General features: G+C 53.1%; 9 protein-coding genes across 9 annotated transcripts; 6 read left to right on the forward strand and 3 right to left on the reverse strand.

Annotated features, from left to right (window-relative positions):
- Window positions 1-78: 78 nt before the first annotated feature.
- On the reverse strand, window positions 79-2,208 carry BU26DRAFT_478466 (MFS general substrate transporter). The gene is made up of 3 exons (XM_033825645.1): window positions 1,730-2,208; window positions 563-1,673; window positions 79-512 (listed from the first exon to the last, which is right to left on the reverse strand). Exons 1-3 carry the CDS (start codon window positions 1,808-1,810, stop codon window positions 337-339), a joined length of 1,368 nt encoding a protein of 455 aa, XP_033688948.1. The 5' UTR covers window positions 1,811-2,208; the 3' UTR covers window positions 79-336.
- A 209-nt stretch (window positions 2,209-2,417) lies between these two features.
- BU26DRAFT_528917 (thioesterase family protein-like protein) lies at window positions 2,418-3,159 on the forward strand (the record flags this gene model as incomplete). Its single annotated transcript, XM_033830875.1, has 4 exons — window positions 2,418-2,519; window positions 2,566-2,671; window positions 2,722-2,757; window positions 2,813-3,159. 4 exons carry the CDS (start codon window positions 2,418-2,420, stop codon window positions 3,157-3,159), a joined length of 591 nt encoding a protein of 196 aa, XP_033688949.1.
- A 202-nt stretch (window positions 3,160-3,361) lies between these two features.
- On the reverse strand, window positions 3,362-3,774 carry BU26DRAFT_561208 (uncharacterized protein; the record flags this gene model as incomplete). Its single annotated transcript, XM_033832884.1, has 3 exons — window positions 3,362-3,390; window positions 3,438-3,690; window positions 3,736-3,774. The coding sequence occupies 3 exons, from the start codon at window positions 3,772-3,774 to the stop codon at window positions 3,362-3,364; spliced, it is 321 nt and encodes a 106-aa protein (XP_033688950.1).
- A 187-nt stretch (window positions 3,775-3,961) lies between these two features.
- Window positions 3,962-5,425, forward strand: BU26DRAFT_528918 (ribonuclease III; the record flags this gene model as incomplete). The annotated part of the gene is made up of 1 exon (XM_033830876.1): window positions 3,962-5,425. The coding sequence occupies one exon, from the start codon at window positions 3,962-3,964 to the stop codon at window positions 5,423-5,425; it is 1,464 nt and encodes a 487-aa protein (XP_033688951.1).
- Window positions 5,426-5,994: 569 nt separating this feature from the next.
- BU26DRAFT_502054 (acetyl-CoA synthetase-like protein) lies at window positions 5,995-7,995 on the forward strand (the record flags this gene model as incomplete). Its single annotated transcript, XM_033826611.1, has 2 exons — window positions 5,995-6,130; window positions 6,230-7,995. The coding sequence occupies 2 exons, from the start codon at window positions 5,995-5,997 to the stop codon at window positions 7,993-7,995; spliced, it is 1,902 nt and encodes a 633-aa protein (XP_033688952.1).
- Window positions 7,996-8,155: 160 nt separating this feature from the next.
- BU26DRAFT_451069 (putative major facilitator superfamily transporter) lies at window positions 8,156-10,149 on the forward strand. The gene is made up of 7 exons (XM_033824756.1): window positions 8,156-8,196; window positions 8,246-8,742; window positions 8,798-8,882; window positions 8,953-9,416; window positions 9,467-9,651; window positions 9,699-9,761; window positions 9,857-10,149. The coding sequence occupies exons 2-7, from the start codon at window positions 8,322-8,324 to the stop codon at window positions 10,127-10,129; spliced, it is 1,491 nt and encodes a 496-aa protein (XP_033688953.1). The 5' UTR covers window positions 8,156-8,196; window positions 8,246-8,321; the 3' UTR covers window positions 10,130-10,149.
- A 157-nt stretch (window positions 10,150-10,306) lies between these two features.
- On the reverse strand, window positions 10,307-11,649 carry BU26DRAFT_478477 (uncharacterized protein; the record flags this gene model as incomplete). Its single annotated transcript, XM_033825646.1, has 3 exons — window positions 11,400-11,649; window positions 10,482-11,339; window positions 10,307-10,458 (listed from the first exon to the last, which is right to left on the reverse strand). The coding sequence occupies exons 1-3, from the start codon at window positions 11,488-11,490 to the stop codon at window positions 10,307-10,309; spliced, it is 1,101 nt and encodes a 366-aa protein (XP_033688954.1). The 5' UTR covers window positions 11,491-11,649.
- A 3,299-nt stretch (window positions 11,650-14,948) lies between these two features.
- Window positions 14,949-15,605, forward strand: BU26DRAFT_516211 (uncharacterized protein). The gene is made up of 3 exons (XM_033828272.1): window positions 14,949-15,108; window positions 15,161-15,359; window positions 15,407-15,605. The coding sequence occupies exons 1-3, from the start codon at window positions 15,025-15,027 to the stop codon at window positions 15,484-15,486; spliced, it is 363 nt and encodes a 120-aa protein (XP_033688955.1). The 5' UTR covers window positions 14,949-15,024; the 3' UTR covers window positions 15,487-15,605.
- A 2,011-nt stretch (window positions 15,606-17,616) lies between these two features.
- Window positions 17,617-18,105, forward strand: BU26DRAFT_561214 (uncharacterized protein; the record flags this gene model as incomplete). The annotated part of the gene is made up of 1 exon (XM_033832885.1): window positions 17,617-18,105. One exon carries the CDS (start codon window positions 17,617-17,619, stop codon window positions 18,103-18,105), a length of 489 nt encoding a protein of 162 aa, XP_033688956.1.
- Between the last annotated feature and the right edge of the window lie 35 nt (window positions 18,106-18,140).

The raw sequence follows: 18,140 nt of genomic DNA on the forward strand, positions 1-18,140 counted from the left end.
TCTTGGCGGGACTCTGACAATCGCCGAGGTCCGCGTGGGCATTCTCGATCTCGTTCGCTGCGTAGGGATTGCGGGATTGGATCGTGGGTGGGATCACAGAGATTGGGATTCGGATAGGACTCGCGTCACCAGTACTAGATTCCTCAGATTGTAATCTGCATGATAATGGAAAGCAACTGTGAGATGGGGTTGCTGGATAGTGCCACCTATCGGCCAGAACATCGTCGAGTAAAGCGTCAATTCTAGTATAAACACGAGTGTGTTTGAATTGCAGCTGCGACATGTACTGTACAAATCACCGTTAGCGCCCCTGTATTGCCTTTTTCCGATATCCATCTATTTCGCCTTGGTCTTTCGTACAGTCTCCGTACCAGGCGGCTCTTTCAGCGCTCCAAATACCAGACCACATACTGCGATCATGCCTGCAGCTCCCGTCGTGTATGCGGTCTCTCGTCCAGCCCACCAGTACAGTGTGCAAAAGATGAGGGGGCCTAGTGAGCGCCCTATCTGTCCTGTTTCTCACATTAGTTTAAATTGAGGTTGGGTGTTTTCGGAAGCTTACCAAAACTCCTATGATTCCCCAGCTTACCTCCCCGCTCTTCGCTGCTCGCCTCAAAACTGCTCAGACTATTCAAGCCTGTCACTACGGTCGCACTGGTCACAGCCAGCAACGCAGCAGCCGTGTACAAAGTCCGCTGCGTGTCAACTCTCCCTAGCAAGAAGAAAGCGATAGTGCAGCTCACGACGCCCATCTGCACCACCCGAAGGGGGTGCATGCGCCGGACTACTGAGCCCTGGAGTAGCGACGCTATAAGACCAATAAAGCCCAGTAGCTTACCGCTCTGCTTGGAGCCGTAGGAGAAGAGATCGTAGGTCATAAAGGGGAGCGAGAACTCCATGCCGGAGAAGAACAGGATAAAGATGAAGTGCGTGGCGTTGAGAAGCGTGTGGGAGTTGGTCCGGACCCGTGGTTCCTTCTCCTCTGGTTTGGCCTGCCCGTTTCCATTCGCCTCCGCCCTTGCCGCTCCATTACTCTTCGTCTTTGTAGCCGTAGGGAGCGTCTCCGGGAGGCAAAAGTAAAGGTAAACCGTCTCGGTGACGATGAGAAACAGTGAGAATCCCGCCGCCGTCGCAAACGGGTTATCCTTCACGCTCTGGATACTCGACAACCACGCTCCGAGGGCCGGTCCGAATGTAAACGCAATGCTGAAGCAAGCGCCCACAAGGGCCATTGTTGCGCCGCGCTGGCTCTCATCACTGATATCCGTCGCCATTGCCATGGCGAGCTGGACATTGCCCTCGCTCAATCCGCCCACTACTCTGCTCGCCAGAAATGTCCGGAAATCTGTAGCTGCGACCCATAGTGCAACGCTCAGTATGTTGCCGGCCATTGACCACAGCAGGGCCCTCCTCCGGCCATATTTGTCCGACAGTGTCCCGATGACGGGCGAGGCGATCGCTTGCAGGAAGGAGAAGAGGGAACCGAGGGCTCCGCCGAGGAGAACAATGTCATAGCGGTCATTGATCGGTTTGGCGAAGGAGTTTTTGTACGCGTTCAGGCCGGCGAGGACGCGCGAGAGGATCGTAGGCGAGGTGTGCGCTTGCGAGGATTCGTGATCGCGGTAGAATTCGAGCAGCGTAGGGAAAAGCGGGAGGATGAAGGTAAATGATATCTGGAGCAGACGTGAGCATGGAGGTGCCCGGGCGTGAGCAATGTGAGATGACGTACTAGGTCGAGCAGCAGCGACGTGAAGAGTACTCGGAGCACCTTCTTGCGCAGCGCTGGGGATACCGGCGCAGAGGAAGCCATGTCTGCCGTCCTCTATCTGAAAGTCGAGGAGCAAGGAGCGTGTCAAGAATAGTTGACCGGCTGTAGGTTAAATAGCGAATAGGCGCATACGTATATCGGACAAGACTCTCGGAAAGAGGGGAGCTCAGCTCAGCCCTAAGCATCCATCGAAATACTCTCAAAATATCTCACGATCGCCAGGCCGGGGCGGCGCTCAGCTAGCTGGTGTAAATGTTGGATGGCGACACGTCGGCGCAAGCGCGCACGGCGGTATTCTTATGGACGAGGTCGCGATTCAATAACTTGAAACATGGACGGCTACCGACAAACGCCGTCGCCGCTTGCGGCATCGCGGGAGCTGTCAGGAGACGTACATGAGACAAGAGCCGTGGAGCCTGAGGCTGACTGTGTGCGACAACGTGCAGGAGCTTGTTTCGAAACAAAGCAGCGAAACAGGGCCCCTTGTTCTTTGGGCCGGGAGGGGCCAGTGGGGGACGAGCCGAGGCATTTCGGCCTCAGATATCGCTACAGCGATGGTCGTGGCAGCGACAATGTCTGAAACTTTTTGCATTGAACTTATTGCTCTCCGCTCTCTCGTGTGTGCGATTGCCCCGTGACGGCCTTCAGAATGGGGGTTCCTGAGGCAGACCGGCGGAAAGCCATGCGGGCGGTGGAAGCCATGTTCGAGAGGTATCGGATACTGGCAGCCCAAAGACCCCAGGATCATATCGTCAGTCACTTATTCGAAATGTATTGTATGTATCTGACTAAAGTAGGACTTTGATCGCGAGGTAATGGACAACTTGAAGCTCGTCGACGCTGGCATCGATGGCTCCGTCGAATTCGAGCTCTATATTGCCCCCGACTTCTCCAACCTCAATAGTAAAGTAGCTACCTGCTCCTCATGGATTTAGCGAGGCTAATTGATGAAGATGTGATGCACGGGGGTGCCGGCGGGCTTATATTCGGTGCGTCTACCCTATCGGCATCCACGCTCAGGCACAGAGAAACTTACAACATTAGATATGGCAACCACAACAGCTCTGTGTCCCATAGCGAAGCCCGGCTATTGGGAATTCATGGGAGGCGTTACCCGGACGCTCAACCTCTCGTATCTCAAGGCAGTACCAATTCGCACCACCGTACGGCTGTCGTCCAAAGTGGTGTCGGTAGGGAAGCAGATGGCTATGATTCGGGGAGTTATGACGAGCCTGGATGGGAGAGTGACGTACTGCACAGTCGAACATCATAAGGTCAATGTGCCGGTGCAGGAGCAGCATCGCAAGGCGAGAGTCCCGTGGGACGACGAGTTCGAGAGGGAATGGAAAGCCAAGGAAACGGAGCTGAAGGAGCCGAAGTCGAGAATATGATATTTTCCCACGATATTTTCCCACAATCGCAGTACCCAAAGAATTGAGATTGTGTGATTGTTTCGCTCTCTCACAAAACAAAACGCTCCCGTGTTTCTGCCATGCAACGCCTTCCCTGATGCTTCGTAGTACATTTGGAATACAGCGCCTTTCAATGACGTGAAAGGCCTTCCCAGCTCTCCTCTCAGGTACCGCACATCGCTCACCTCTTCTTGGTGAACTTCTTCGATTCTAGCCCAACATTAGCAGATCCTCCCCGTCCGTTGCAATCCACTCACCAGCAGCCGTCCTCTTCTTCTTGGGCGGCGCTTTCCCTCTTGATCGCGCCATGTTCAGATGCTCAATCCAGTCTTCCTCCTCCTCATCAATTATCTCAAATTTCGGGTAGAGCTTGCGCAGCTGCGAGATTGCGCCTATCCGCGGCGGATAGTACGAAGCGACCGAGGGGCCCTTGAGGCGCTGGTGGAGGATGCGACTGCCCAGCCGGAGGCGCTCGGGGTTGTACGTCGTGTTGAAGACGCGGCATTGGACCTGGCGGAGTCAGCGATAGCACCTTCGAGGTGGCATGATACACACCTTCATGAGGTCCAATATCCGCTGGCGTGGGACTGCCATTGTGCGCGCAATGAGGATGCGGCGGTGGCAGTCAGGAAGCCGTGGAGTCCACGGGTCTGCTGTCGAGCCTTGGCGCGCTGTACCGACTTGGGCTGCTCCGTCCGACTCCCCGGAACTTTTTCGAGCACCACCAGCTCACACTCACGCGCACAACCTCGACTCCGCCCGTCGAAGAGCATACCGCAACATGATCCCTCACAAGCGCGGCGGCTCGTTCAATCACTACGATAATGGGCGCCCCAAGAAGCACAGGCAGAACGACACGCGAAATCCGAATCTCGCACCAGCGAGCCACGCCGACCGCAATCGCAATGAATACGGGAGCGGGCCGAATCACGACGGCCTCTACGACAGAAAGTTTAAGAACAAGGACAATCCCGTCTTGGAGCACATCGAACGGTTGCCGGATCCTGCAAAATGCAAGCCGTGCAAACTTGCCGCGGCTGAGCTACGGTCGGGCATAATCGCGCTGCTGGACAAGTTTGCAGCAGAAGAACAGACACACGATGGAGACAGAGACGTCCTGCACCATGCTCAGGAGCTTCGCCGGCTGCTCTCGGCTCGCGCCAACAGGTCGCTCCCCTCACAGGCAAAGCAAGAGCTGGATGTCAAACGCCCAGACAAGGGCACCAATGTGTCTGTACCTGCTTATATCGAGCAGAAGATGGAGAGGACAAAGCACTTGCCTCCGCTTCCGCCAATCACAGAGCCCTCTCTTCGGGAAGCAGTCTTCACGCACATCTCGCATTATAGCCAAAGCGATATTAGGGGCTTTACTAGCGACAAGATATCGTACGAGACTCTCGAGTTCCTCGGTGACGCTTACATCGAGCTCATCGCCTCTCGCCTCATCTACAACCGATTTCCGCACGTCGACGTCCCTCAGCAATCTACTTTCCGGGAACTGCTCGTCAAGAACGAAACCCTGGGCGAATTTTCCGCAGCCTACGGTCTGCCTGATCGTCTCAAACATGGAGGGCATATCGCGAAATCAAAGGCCTGGACCAAAGTCATCGCCGACGTTTTCGAAGCCTATGTTGCCGCTGTTGTGCTATCTGATCCCGAGGACGGTTTCCAGACGGCCGAGAAATGGCTTACCGAGCTTTGGGCACCACAGTTGCTGAGCTACAAAGAAGCAGTCCTCGACAACCCCAAGGCGAGAGACGACATCCAACGCTTGGTTTCTGTCAGAGGTGTCAAGCTTGACTACCGCGATGAGAGAGACATGGAGATGGTTGACGGTGTTCAGAAATACTTCGTCGGACTATATATGACTGGCTGGGGATACCATGACGAATGGCTTGGTAGTGGAGAGGGGCGGAACAAAGCACAAGCCGGGGTGGCTGCAGCTACGCACGCCCTGCAGAGGAACAGCTCTGTCCTGCAGGCAGCGAGCAAGAAGAAGCAGGAGCTGATTGAGCAGCGAAATAAAGAAGAGGAAGTGCAGAAAGCAGGAGAGGGGAAGGGTGAGGGAGCGACCGAGTTGGGCACGAAAGCGGATGAGAATGACAAACAACCAAGCAATGAAGCCAGCCCATCAAAAGGGGAATCGTCTGGTAACTCGTGGCTTGAGAAGGAAAAGAAGAAGAAGGAGAAAAAGGAAAAGAAAGCGAAGAAGCTTGCAAAGGCATCTAACGGAAGCAGCTCTTAATATCCACGGTCTTGTCGCGTTATCGTACCGGGGCCACGCCGAGCTCCAAACATGATGGATGCCTAGACGCATCGCAAGCATCTTTCCCAAAGCTTTATTATATAGCTGGGGCATAGACTTATCAATGTCACCGAACATATGAATGATTATTAGCGATTCGACGTCGGTAGGTATTGTTGAGTAAGTATGAATGACCGCTATGCGACTCCTACTTGTTTCGCAGTTGCATGTAAGTGTACGGTGTTTTGTGGCTCCGTGACGCTCCCTTTTCACATTGGCACACTTTAGTCGCATCTCTGCTATGCCACTTCCGTATCTCGCCTCGTAGCGAAATGCATTCATTTCTGCTGTCCTGTCATACCCCTTTTTCTTGCCAGAAATTCATGGTTTCTTTTCGATGATCTGCACCTCAACCCCGCTTTCTCCAACCCTGACTCGACCTCGGATCACATCCTCCACGCTTCTCCAACTACGACCTCAATTATGGATTCTACTTTCACAGCCAAGAAACGCGCTTTTCGAAAGGTCGAAGTCAGAGCGGTCGACTGTACATATAATTTTGACGAGAGATGGCGACCACCGCTGCTGCATCGTTGGCGGGCATCTCGACTCTAGCAGCGTACTTGAACGCGAAGTACCATATCGCGCAAGATCTGAGGGTTAAGAGACGGAAGAAATTGGCGATCAGATGGTACGCGGATCTTGGTACGTATCATCTCCTCCAACCATACTGCTCAGAGAAACGACATATCCTACAATTTCGTATTTGTCTTCCCCGAATACGTACGTGTTGACCGAATCAAGTAAAACAAAACCGATTGTCCATATGGTACTCCTTCACACCGCACGTCGCCAAGTATCTAAACGAGCTCTGCATTTGGTCACGGGATAAGCAGTACACATGGCAGGAAGTCCACGATCATGCGGTGCAGTGGGCGCAGTTTTTCCTCAGTCAGGGTGTCAAGCCGGGCGATATGGTCGGCATCTATCTTATGAACTCCGCGGATTTCCTCGTTATCTGGTTGGGACTGTGGTGTATCGGATGCGCGCCGGCGCTGCTGAACTACAACCTTAAGGGAGATAGTCTGGTTCACTGCCTCCGGATAAGCAGCGTGAAGCTTGTCCTCGTGGACCCAGATCCAGAATGCCAGGACCGGTTTTTGGATACCTGGGAGGCGATCGAGCAAGAGCTTGGAGTAACGCACTTCACTGTCTCGCCCGCCTTCCTCACCAAAGTCTACGACGCCCAAGTATCCACCCCAGACGACTCCTACCGCTCTAAAGTCAGTGGTACAAGCCCCGTATGTCTCCTCTACACCTCTGGCACCACCGGCCTGCCTAAAGCAGGCATGTACACCGTACAGCGGTATCACGAGCGCGGCCACCCGTCCTCGCTCCCTTACAACCAGAAACCCGGCAATGGCGGGGACCGCTGGTACTGCAGCATGCCGCTCTTCCACGGCACAGGCGGCCTCGCGACCCTGGGCGCTATAACATTCGGCATGATTGCCGCCGTAGGCCGCAAGTTCAGCGTCAGCACGTTTTGGAACGACATCCATGACTCGCAGGCCACTATGTTCGTGTACGTGGGCGAAGCTGCGAGATACTTGCTCATGGCTCCGCCGCATCCGCTGGAGAGGGATCATCCGAGGCTAAGAGGAATGTATGGGAATGGGATGAGGCCGGATGTATGGGGCAGGTTTAAAGAGCGCTTCGGTGTGCCCGAGGTGATCGAGTTCTTCAATTCAACAGAGGGTGTCTTTGGGCTGGTGGTGCATTCTAAGAACGAGTTTACGCAGGGGTGTGTGGGGCTACATGGCGCTGTGTTGAGGAGAGACTTGAGGGATACGTATGTACCCGTAGCCATCGATCCGGAATCCGGAGCCCTGATGCGGGATCCGGAGACCGGCTTCGTGCAGCGCAGGTCGTACGATGAGGGAGGCGAGATCCTAGTTAACATCCCGTCGGAAAACGTATTCGCGGGGTATTACAACAATCCCGCCGCGACGGCGAAGAAGTTCGAGCGCAACGTTTTCCGGCCAGGCGATCTGTATTACAGAACAGGCGACGCGCTACGACGAGACGATGAGGGCCGCTGGTTCTTCCTCGACCGCCTCGGCGACACGTTTCGCTGGAAGTCGGAGAACGTATCTACGGCTGAAGTTGCGGAGGTGCTGGGTCGGTATCCGGGCGTTATTGAGGCGATGGTGTACGGTGTGCTTGTGCCGAACCACGATGGGAGAGCTGGATGTGTGGCATTGCGGTTGGAAGACGGCGTTAGCCCAGTTGGGTTCGACTGGAAGGCATTTTTGGAGTATGCGCAGGGCAAGTTGCCGAAGTATGCGGTACCAGTGTTTGTGCGGCTGGTGAGGGAGAGTAGTATGACGGATAATCAGAAGCAGAATAAGGCGCCGCTTAGGGAGGAGGGGATTGAGTTGGAGAGGTTTGGGGAGAGGGTTGTTGGTGGGAAGGAGGATGCGGTGCTTTGGGTTAGGCCGGGGATGGGGACGTATGAGAGGTTTGATGGCGAGTATCTGTGGGGGCTGAGGAAAGGGCAGATCCATTTGTAAGGCTTTAGCTGAACGATATGTTGATTGGGATACCAGCCTTGGTGCCAGAAGCTCACCTAGCCCCTGATACGTAATCAAACTATGACTAGCCGCAAATGGCCCTAGTGCATCTTCAAGCGAATCACCCCGCTCGAAGAGTCTCAATGCCCACTGTCACACCGAATGGGGCTGTATAGCCTGGTGTTGCCAATGATAAGCATGGTACGGTCCAGTCATTGAATTACAGCCTTGGGACGTTGACCGTTCGTAGGCTCACGACATTGCGCCTGCGCCGTTCCCACACCGGCCACATTCAACTCTCCTCTCCAAAGCTCTCGAACGATCGAATGGACGGACAACGTCACCCACCCTCTCCAGCCTCCAAGGAGGATTCCCAGCGGCCTAGTAGGCCCCAGCAACAGGCCTACTCTGTTTTTACAAAAAACGAAAAGCGATGGATCGTCTTCCTTATCGCATATGCGGGGTCTTTCTCTCCCCTCAGCAGCTTTATTTACTACCCGGCTTTGCACTCTCTGGCTGAAGCTTTGAGTGTATCGCTACAACTGGCGAACCTTACCATAACTTCGTACATGATCGTTTCCGGCGTTGTACCTTCACTGCTTGGCGACATGGCGGAGAGTCTAGGCAGGAGACCTCTCTATCTGGGTGCCCTTTTCGTTTACACCGCCGCAAATGTGGGCCTGGCAGCTCAGAGTTCGTACTGGGCTCTTTTGTTTCTCCGCATGTTACAGAGCGCCGGTTCAAGTGGCAAGTCCTACTCCTTCCGGCTTAACCTGTAACTAACTACTCACTGTGCACGCAGGGACTATTTCGTTTGGCTATGCGGTAGTAAGCGACATCGCCACTCCGGCGGAGCGGGGAGCTTTTGTTGGGGCTGTCCTTCTCGGGTACGTCGGCGCGCATTCCCATCACTGCATAATGGTCTGACCTGTGGTTTTGACCCAACGTGGCACCAAGTCTCGGGCCTGTGTTAGGGGGCATTCTCGTACAATATGCAGGCTGGCGCTGGATTTTCTGGACGTTGACGATCATGTCCTCTCTCTGCCTCTGCATATTGATGGTGACCCTTCCCGAGACCGCTCGGAACATTGTTGGCGACGGCAGTACGAAGCCTAATCGCCTTATGAACCTATCGTATATCGGGTGGTTAAAGTCCAGGAAGCACGGCCACGGGACAACAATGACCGCATCAACACGACATCCTTTTCGGGTCCCCAGCTTGAAGCCGTGTTTCAAAGTCATCTGTTGCAAACACAATGCATTAATCATGTTGATAAACGGCATCTTCTATATGACTTACTGTTGTGTCCAGGCCTCACTTTCAACTCTCTTTATCTCTCTATATGGCTTCAAAGAGGTACAGGCAGGCTTGGTTTATCTTCCTTTTGGCGTGGGTTGCGTGTTAGCCTCTTACACTTTACGTGAGCAACTGAGACACATTTCCTCCCTCCGGAAGCTGACCTAGAACAAGGCCGTGTCATGAATTGGGAGTACCACTCGGTCGCTCGGAGCGCTAACTTCGCAGTCGATCGGCTGCGAGGCGACGACTTGCTGTCGTTCCCGATTGAAAAGGCTCGACTTCGCGCGACTTATATATATACAACGATAATGGCGGTGACAACAATAGGATACGGATGGACACTGGAAGTGCGCTCGGTATCGCCGCCTATACCTGACCTTATTTTCGCTAACCCCGTCGCTAGCATTTTGCGATTCCCCTTGTACTTCAGTTCTTCATTGGCGCTTCTATCACCGCGGTTTTCAACGTACGTCCATGAGTTTGGTTTTCTTTCGAAGATATTGTTTCGTGCTGCTGAGCTGGGTCTGCCGGAATATTTGGGCTTATGCTTATCGAATATAGGCGTGCGGGACGCTTCTTGTCGACGTCAATCCAGATCGCCCCGCGACAGCTAGCGCAGCCGCAAATCTGTTCAGGTGCTCGCTCGCCGGAGCTGGCCTAGCCGCCGTGGACGCTTTGATCAATGCCGTAGGGCTAGGCTGGTCCTTCACAATCTTCACCGCCATTTCATTATTAACGGTACCAATGGCAATTATCCTGCAACAATTTGGCATGCGTTGGAGGCAAAAGAGGGCGGAAAGAGCAACGAGAATCGATCAATCACTCGGAGGCTAAGTGCCATGCAATTCGACCCGGAGCTTAGATTGCATTTCAACATTATGCCCCCAATTTGGCATTACTAATTGCCCCTCGAAAAAAATTGCGTGCTCTCGATATCTGCATCGCGCTAAGTTCCCCAAACAATCGCCTTCTGTTTATTTTCCCCTTTCCAGCAACAGTATATTCGTACCTTCACCGCCCGCTGACCTCGCCTTGGACTTTGCTACGGGGAGGCTGCTCTCCGGGAGGATACGGTGCATATTTATCGACGAGGTAGCACATGTCATTGTACGCCATGCGAGAGTCCAGGTTAGTTAACCATCCAAATAGATGGAGATATTGTACTCACGTTTCTCTGACAATGGACCCAGATGATGTGCCGAGTGGATAACGTTCATTTTGATGCAGTATAACCTGTTCCGATCGTCTAACTCCTCCACCGGCTCACTGATCGCCATGTTCCTAAGATACTGCCTTTTGTATTCCTTGGACTTGATCTTGTGCCTTTCGCACCGCCACATCCCGATCTCCATCTCATGGTGAGCGTAGTACGCACCAGCATCGAAGATATAGATATTCCCATTCGCAAAATCTGTTCCCACATTTCCCTCCCACAAGTCACCATGAATGAGGGAGGGTTTGAGCTGACGGCCTTCTTTCTGCAGGACTCCAAGCAGCCGCGGTATGACATGCGTCAGAACGCGCTCGGCTATGGTGTCGAACTCCGGCCAAGTGCTGTTCTCTTCCTTGTCAATTTCCAGTGCCGCTCGTAATAACTTGGTGAAGAAGGATTCCCAGTTGTCGTCCCAGCCGACGGCCTGCTGAAAACGGCCATGGCAAGTTGGGATATGGAATCCGAACTTTCCAGTCGGCGATGTGCTCCTCCTATGTAGCTCAGCAAGCTTGGAGCAGAACTGCACTGGCTCCGGCAATTCGTTGCTCATGTGGATGAAGTCGCAAAGGAAGAAGTAGGTTTCCGGATCCTGCCGTTGGAACTTTCCCCACGCATATGGCTTGGGCACAAAGTTCGGTGCGCCCTCATATAATGCTGTCATAGCATTGTACTCTCCTTCCATCATTGCGCGGCCCGGGTCGTCGGTCGCAATCTTAAGGAAGAATCGCTTGATCGTCCCATCTGGAAGCGCGACGTTCAACCGAGCGATGACTGTCCAAGCGGAGGAGCCGTAGCTGTTAGCCGACAAAATCTTGGTGTCTTTTGGGAACGCTATTGCAATCTGTCAGAAGGCTGAGATACCCCAATTGCCCGACGGAGGGGTTCACCTACCTCGTATGATTGCCTCGTCTAGGGGAAAATCCCCTTCGACCTGGACAACTCCTCGCTCTTTATTTACGACGGAATGGACTGCTGCAGACATTATTCCGCTCTGGAGTTTGGCGCAGGTAACATCTTATGGAAGGGCTGAATACGTGCTAGACGGGCGCATATAATGGGATACATCCTGAGCTACTATGGCAAGACCAACAATGGTCCCTAACACAAAGATTCGGGACTTGGCGGAGTTTTTGAGGTGAAGTTCGACCTGCTCGTGACATGTCCAACCGAGCTATATGACGCGCAGTGAGGGGTAAGCCAGCCTAGCTCGCCGCCCCCTACGCCACTACCTGAAATCGCAGTCATCTCAGGCTCCACTCTTACAGCTGCTTGATGCAATCCTTTTTATATAGAGGATATATATTTTAATTTTCTAAAATTCTCTATAATTCTGTATTAATAGTTTAGGGGTAGAATTAAAGCTTTATCCTCTCGCTGCAATAAAATAATACTACCAAATTCCTCTGGAGCGGGATTTGGTGGTGTAGTTTTGTAATTCAGAAAACGTGAAGTGGTTACGATGCGGCAGTCGCACCTTACCCTACATGATTGATTGATTGATTTTTTTCTCGTTTTAAGTCACCAACCTATAGAGGTTATGCTGACTAACAGCAAAGCAGAGCTTCTGCCTACGCACAAAAGGACTCAAAAGACGCTAAAATTAAGAGAATGGAACAGGGTATTACAGAACTACGGGCAGGTGGCATAAGTCGACAGAAAAGAACGGTTCGGGCGCGGATGAGGGCGTAGCCCACCGCGAACTATGGCACGAAGCTGCCAACAAAAAAGGAGCCCCAGAAAGCTCCTCAACAACGACGATGGTCATCGGAAAGGGCGCAAACAACACCAGCAAAAGGGCAGTGAGGGCGGACAGCCATGACTTACCCTACATCTCACCGCCCACGCGCACCGCGCCGTTCTTGCTGTCCACCCTAACCACTACGCCGCAGAGCTTCCGCCCCTGCGGCAGGCTTTTTTGAAGTGAGGAAAACCCTCCGGCCCCGACCTCCCAGTCTCCGAGTATTATACGGTCGTTTGACGGGAACTGGCGTACCAATCATTGATGCTCCTGTAGCGGCATGTGGGGAATGGGGGATTCAAGATGTGACTTACCTTATCTTGGATCAGCTGCTGAAGCGCCGTGTCATCCCGCGCAACGGAATTCTCGATTGGCGCCTTTCCTTGCATGCCAGGACGTAGATACGAAACACGGCGGCTGCAGGTCTGTTTCCCTCAAGTGGCTCGGTTGGTTGGTAGCCTAGAGATGGACCCGAAGTGAGCTACAACCCCACAAAGAAAGTTCGGCCGCGGTTTACCAGTGAGACGGTCGCTTTTTAAGAAGCAGTCCTGGCAGGGAGGCACCACTTTGTGGCTGGTACCCAATATCTGCTCTGCTAAGCAGGGCGACCGCCGTCGTGGACAGCAGGAGAGTGGTAGCGTGTGGAAACATGTGCCGTGCTACAGCGCACAGGAGAGGTGAGGAGTGAAGTGAAGTAGGTCCGGCCACAACAATACGCCGAGAAGCTAGCTAGCGAATGGCTCCAAGGAAGATCCAGACGACCGCGATACGCCCAAGATGCCGTGCATGGACGGATCAAGCTTTGGCTCCTAGATACAGAATAAGTAGACTACGGTAAATCCAGTAATGCCCATGTCCTATGCTGTTATTACTGCTCAAAGCATTGTAGAACTGGCGTAACGTACTACACAATGGGCCTTGTCCAATACTGTTTGTGGGGCTGCTGCTGCTGACAGCACTAGGGCAAGAAGACTTAGAGTGTTCATATCTGGGATAGTAGAGAAGTCGGACAATGAGGTATAATTCACTGGGGTAGGAGATCAGTGGCTAAGTACGAATAGAATCATCGGCAAATCCCGTGCTGCCAAGGTCGCCCGGTGGTTCGCGCCATCGCTCCGATTTTCGGATTCGAAAATAGAGGTCATACAGCATTCGTTCGCACAACCAGCTCCGCTGTACAAAAACCAGAACTTGATTATATACGAGTACATGCAATTTTCTGTTCCACTTTGCGCTCATTATCCGGACGTGGTGCTGTGTGGGAGACTCGTTACAAGCGTCGCGGTGCAGAGTACGCATGCATGCACCGCTCGTCATTGGCGGAGGCGCTTGCCCGCTATAGAATTACAATTTATATCGTTCGATTATGGATCGATCGTGTCGCTCATGACCCCTTCTCTTGCCAATATTCTGGCCCTGACGAGTATACCTACCTAGCCTTCGTCCCTTCGTGGCTAACGCATTGTAGAACTCGTATGCTGCCCCTCCGAGACAGCTTTTGGAATCTGGCTGAGATGAAGGATGCAAGGAGTGATAGAATGACATTCACACCTCCATCCACACCTCCGCCTGGGGCTCCTACTGCCAATACCCCACCCTTCTCCACGGAGGAGAACTTCTACAATATTACTTGCGAAGGAACTATCAGAGTCCACACTATCAGTGCGAGGATTACAGGCTTTTTCTATGAGGGAAACCACTGGACCTGTTACCGAAGGAATCACCTCGAAGTTGCTGTCTCGTACACACTGGCTCCATGGGCTTCAGACGCGCCACTCTACTTGTTTCACGGCACCAACAAAGCTCCGCAACACATCTGTTACATGGCAGTCTCTCTCTCCGCAGCTGTGGATGAGACAGATAAGAGCATCCAGTTGATCCGGCATACGTCTAAGCGGAAGAAAGGAGAACAGCTTCCGCTGGACAAGGTGCGTCTTGAACCTACGCCTCCGCACAATGCACACCAGAGGACAGGCCCAGCGAACCACGTCAACCACATCTTCAAACGCATACAGTTCCACTCCGCTACAGCTATAAAAGGCAAACCGTCGACCCATCAGCAATATTATATCACCGTAGAGCTGTGGGCAAACATCCAGAATCCTCAAGATGAAGTACCTTCCTGGGTTAAGGTTGCCGCGAAGTCGGCTCACTCGCTCGTTGTCCGTGGAAGATCCCCCAAGTATTATCAGAATAAGCCTAACACCGCGAATGCTTCCCGAGGCGGTCTCCGTGAGCCCAGATCTGATGGTCCCCGCTCCTGCAAGATCCGCACCAGTCGACCTGGTATTTACTTTAGGACAAAAAAGCCGCGGGGCAGGTGCATTGCAAGGCAGCGAATGTGCTAAAGATGTCAACAAGCCCTGGGGCGCACTATAGGTGAAGGCAACCGAGACTGCAAATGCAATGAAACAGCGAGGACCCCGGTTGAGCCTATTGAGGTCGTGGGTATTCTTGGCATTCGATATCAGCTAGCCGAAGGGGGATTGATGGCGGATTATCCATGACACGCCAGTCTCCCCAAGCTCGTATTGCGCCAGCAGTTGGGACGTGCCAGCCCTGAAAGCCGCGCCACGCTAGCGACCCGAGCTTTCGCGAGCCGTAGTGGGAGCTAAGCCGCACAGCCGCACAGCCGCACAGCCGCTAAGCCTGAGCATCATGGCCGTGCGCGCGGCCCCGCTTCCGCTGACGCCGCACACTATCAGGTTTCCTCCAGCGCCTCAGTCCGTGCAGCAACTCCAGCGCTTTGTCCACACAACCTTTCTATCCTGGAATGCCATGGCGACGCTACCAGTAGGAGCATCTGTAGATGACGCAAAGATGGCAGCTGGGCACGACTATTTGCAGTGGAAGGAGTTCTACGTAGGACGCCACCGAGAAGCGGGGAAGACTGTCGTGATAACAATATGAACAGAGGCTTACGTTGGAAGAGGCGAGGGCTTTATTGGATAAAAATCCAGATCAAACCTGGACGAAACTCCCATACTCGGAGAAGTGCCGCATTACTGAAAAGGTGAACGATACGCTTGCAACTCAGCGTATACCAAGGGTATCGAGCGATGTTGTGCACTGGCGGATGACTTACGCCGTGCGTGACACCAAGAAGGGGGCCAGTAAGTAGCAAATATTTCGCCATCTGACGAAAGCTAATCTGTACTAGCGAGCGCTTCTTCCACGACTCAAGGCTCTTCATCAGCTGCCTCAGCGGCGCGGCCGTACGACCCGGTGCGGGATATCTGAGACGAGACCAGTCATGCGTTCTGCATGCAGCTGCAGAGGACATGAATTTGCGGGGGCGGGATAATTGACAGGGTAGCTGGGTTGCAGCAAACAGAGACTTGTAATGCGATGAATTCTGCAAATCACATCGAACCGTGCATGCTCCTGAGTTCCTACCTCCGCGGTGTTCTTTCCTGAACGGACTCCAATCATATGATGGAACCCAATTTAGAAAGCCAGCCTATTCCCCGACCTCCTCGGGCGCTTCCTCGCGCCAACGCTCGTGCGTGGACACACTGAGCGCTAGAAAATACCCTTGCCTCAACATCTGGGTGCATCAGCATGCGGTCATGCATGTTCCGCATGCACGGTGCACAGGGCAAGACCTCCAGGTTCGAAAGCCTGTTCTCAAGGGTAACTCGAGCTCCCGGGGGTCAAGCGTCCAGTAGCAGGTTAGAAGGTGGACACGGAAACCCTTGGCCACCCTTTCGATGGCGATGGCACTAGTGCAAGACCTGCAAACTGTTGCGATAATTAACGTTCATTCCGTGTGACTGGGCATCTCCTAATTCAGCTAGGCTTAACATCTAAGCGCTGCATTGCTGCAGCCCCCTTATCTCATCCGGCATATCTGTTCTATTTGTCTTATGTCAGTTCCTTCGCACACGCTTTGAAAAGGACGGCATTCTGGTGAGGGAAGTTACACTCGCAATACAAGGCAACTAGGGCCCTGCTGCTCTCTCGCAAGCATTCCGATCCCTCCCCCCTTCTACATGCGAGCGGCGTAGCAGTCATTCTATCTTGACTGTAGTCCATCAAGTCCGGCATCGAGATGATGTACGCCAAATCAGTCTCTCAGCGTGCTGCTCATTAACTAACTCACATCAGCTTGTCCTGGCTATTCGCGGGCTCCGTGCCCAAGCACCGTCCCCAGACCCGTCCCCCGACTGCTCCGTCGATGTATTTAAGCCCGACTCCACTACCGCTTATGCCGCCTCCGGTTTCGTCTGCTAGGCTTCTAGGATATCTGGCAATCCGACGCGATGGCTACAACTTGATTATCGAAGCGGAACTGTGGGCGGATCAAATCGCGTACCCGACCCAAGACGGCCTCTGTCACGTCACTATTGGCTGCGCTGCTAGCCGTGCTAGTACATACTTGAACTCGGCCACAGATGCTGCCTCTCGGGCACTGTCCACCATAATACTCGAAGAAGCGCAGGCAGCGGCCAAAGAAAGATTGAGCACGACGACACCCATGCGGGTTCCCTTGCGGTGGGAGTTAACGCTTGCTGAAAAACTTAACGCCCCAATTCATGTTGTGAAGTACGACGACTACTTTTCTGGCCACCTCTCGTACTTTTCACTTGGTGCTAAAGAGTGGTGTCTAGGATTGAAAGATGACAATGGGGTTGTCGAGATTTCTCTGCCCTGCAACCTTCTCTTTGAAGGCAAAAAGATTCGGGTGCTCTGGTGTGAGGAGGAATTTGAACTGATCTCAAATTGTTAGGTATTCTTCGCCCCTGAGGGTATTCAACATTGCCTTCATAGTTGGGAGAAATGATGACATCAACTATCAAATCATATATCTTAATAAGAAATCTCACTCGCTTGCTGAAGAACACATTACTTATGTCTTCAGTCTCATGCTACCTCATCCAGGCGTTGTTGTGCGGGTCGTGGGCCAGCTAGCTCAGATCCGCGTCTGAAAAAAGCATTAATCACACTTCCACACTTTTGCCGGAGCAAGAGCCAAAGGTACAGTAGTCCATCAAGAAATACTGACACCTGGCTGCATCGTATTCAACTCCTGAGGGGATTGATCCGCATCTTCGTTGGATTTCGGGACGTCATCTTCTAGCTGCATATTACCAGCCGAAAGGCTCCAATCCGCTTGCGATAGGGGTACTGATGCTGGTATTGGTTGGATATCTCAGCACTCACGGGACACCAAATCAGGTGCTCGGCGTGGGAGAGGGGGTTTGGCAGCGGATCCACGTCGGGGTCACAGCGGGACCCAGTCCTAACGTTCCTTATCTACACTCCATACCTTCAGACGAAGCGGCACAGCTACCTGAGCGTTCATCAGTAGAAGTATGTCCGATACTATGTCGGTCGTGTCCTGAGAGCTGATAGTATGAAGCATCCACGATGGCCCTGAACGCCCCGCCCAACCCCGAAGAATACGTTCTTCTCTATTTTATCACCATGCATCACACGAAAGATGCCTCCGAGCTCCTCCCAGGCCTCGACGAAAAGCTCGGGGTCAATCGCGAGTCGTACAACCCCGAAGATCTCAGCAAGCAAGTCCTCCGAGCGGAAGAAAAATTAGGGCTGAGTGGAAAGACGCTTGAAGAGAAGAAGGACCTATACTACAGAGCTCTGGCAGAATCAGTTACGCTGGAGACGTGGCACAAAAAATTAGAGTCGCTGGACTCCAACACCCAACCTTTTGTCTCTTGGGCGGGATTTCGACTCCTTTACACATGGGTTAAGGGCACCAACAACCCAGAGAATCAGGACATGCTTCTGCACCGGATGCCACTGAGGCGCCAGCAGCTACATCTGAACGCGATACTTCAGCATCTCGCCCCTACCACTAGTTTCTCTTCTAAGTATCTAAGGAGCGCGAATAGATAAGAGACGAGCTTTAATTTAAACGGTCTACTAGAATA

This window comes from Trematosphaeria pertusa (genome assembly GCF_010094035.1).
Source record: "Trematosphaeria pertusa strain CBS 122368 unplaced genomic scaffold BU26scaffold_3, whole genome shotgun sequence".
In the NCBI taxonomy this organism is placed as follows: domain Eukaryota; kingdom Fungi; phylum Ascomycota; class Dothideomycetes; order Pleosporales; family Trematosphaeriaceae; genus Trematosphaeria; species Trematosphaeria pertusa.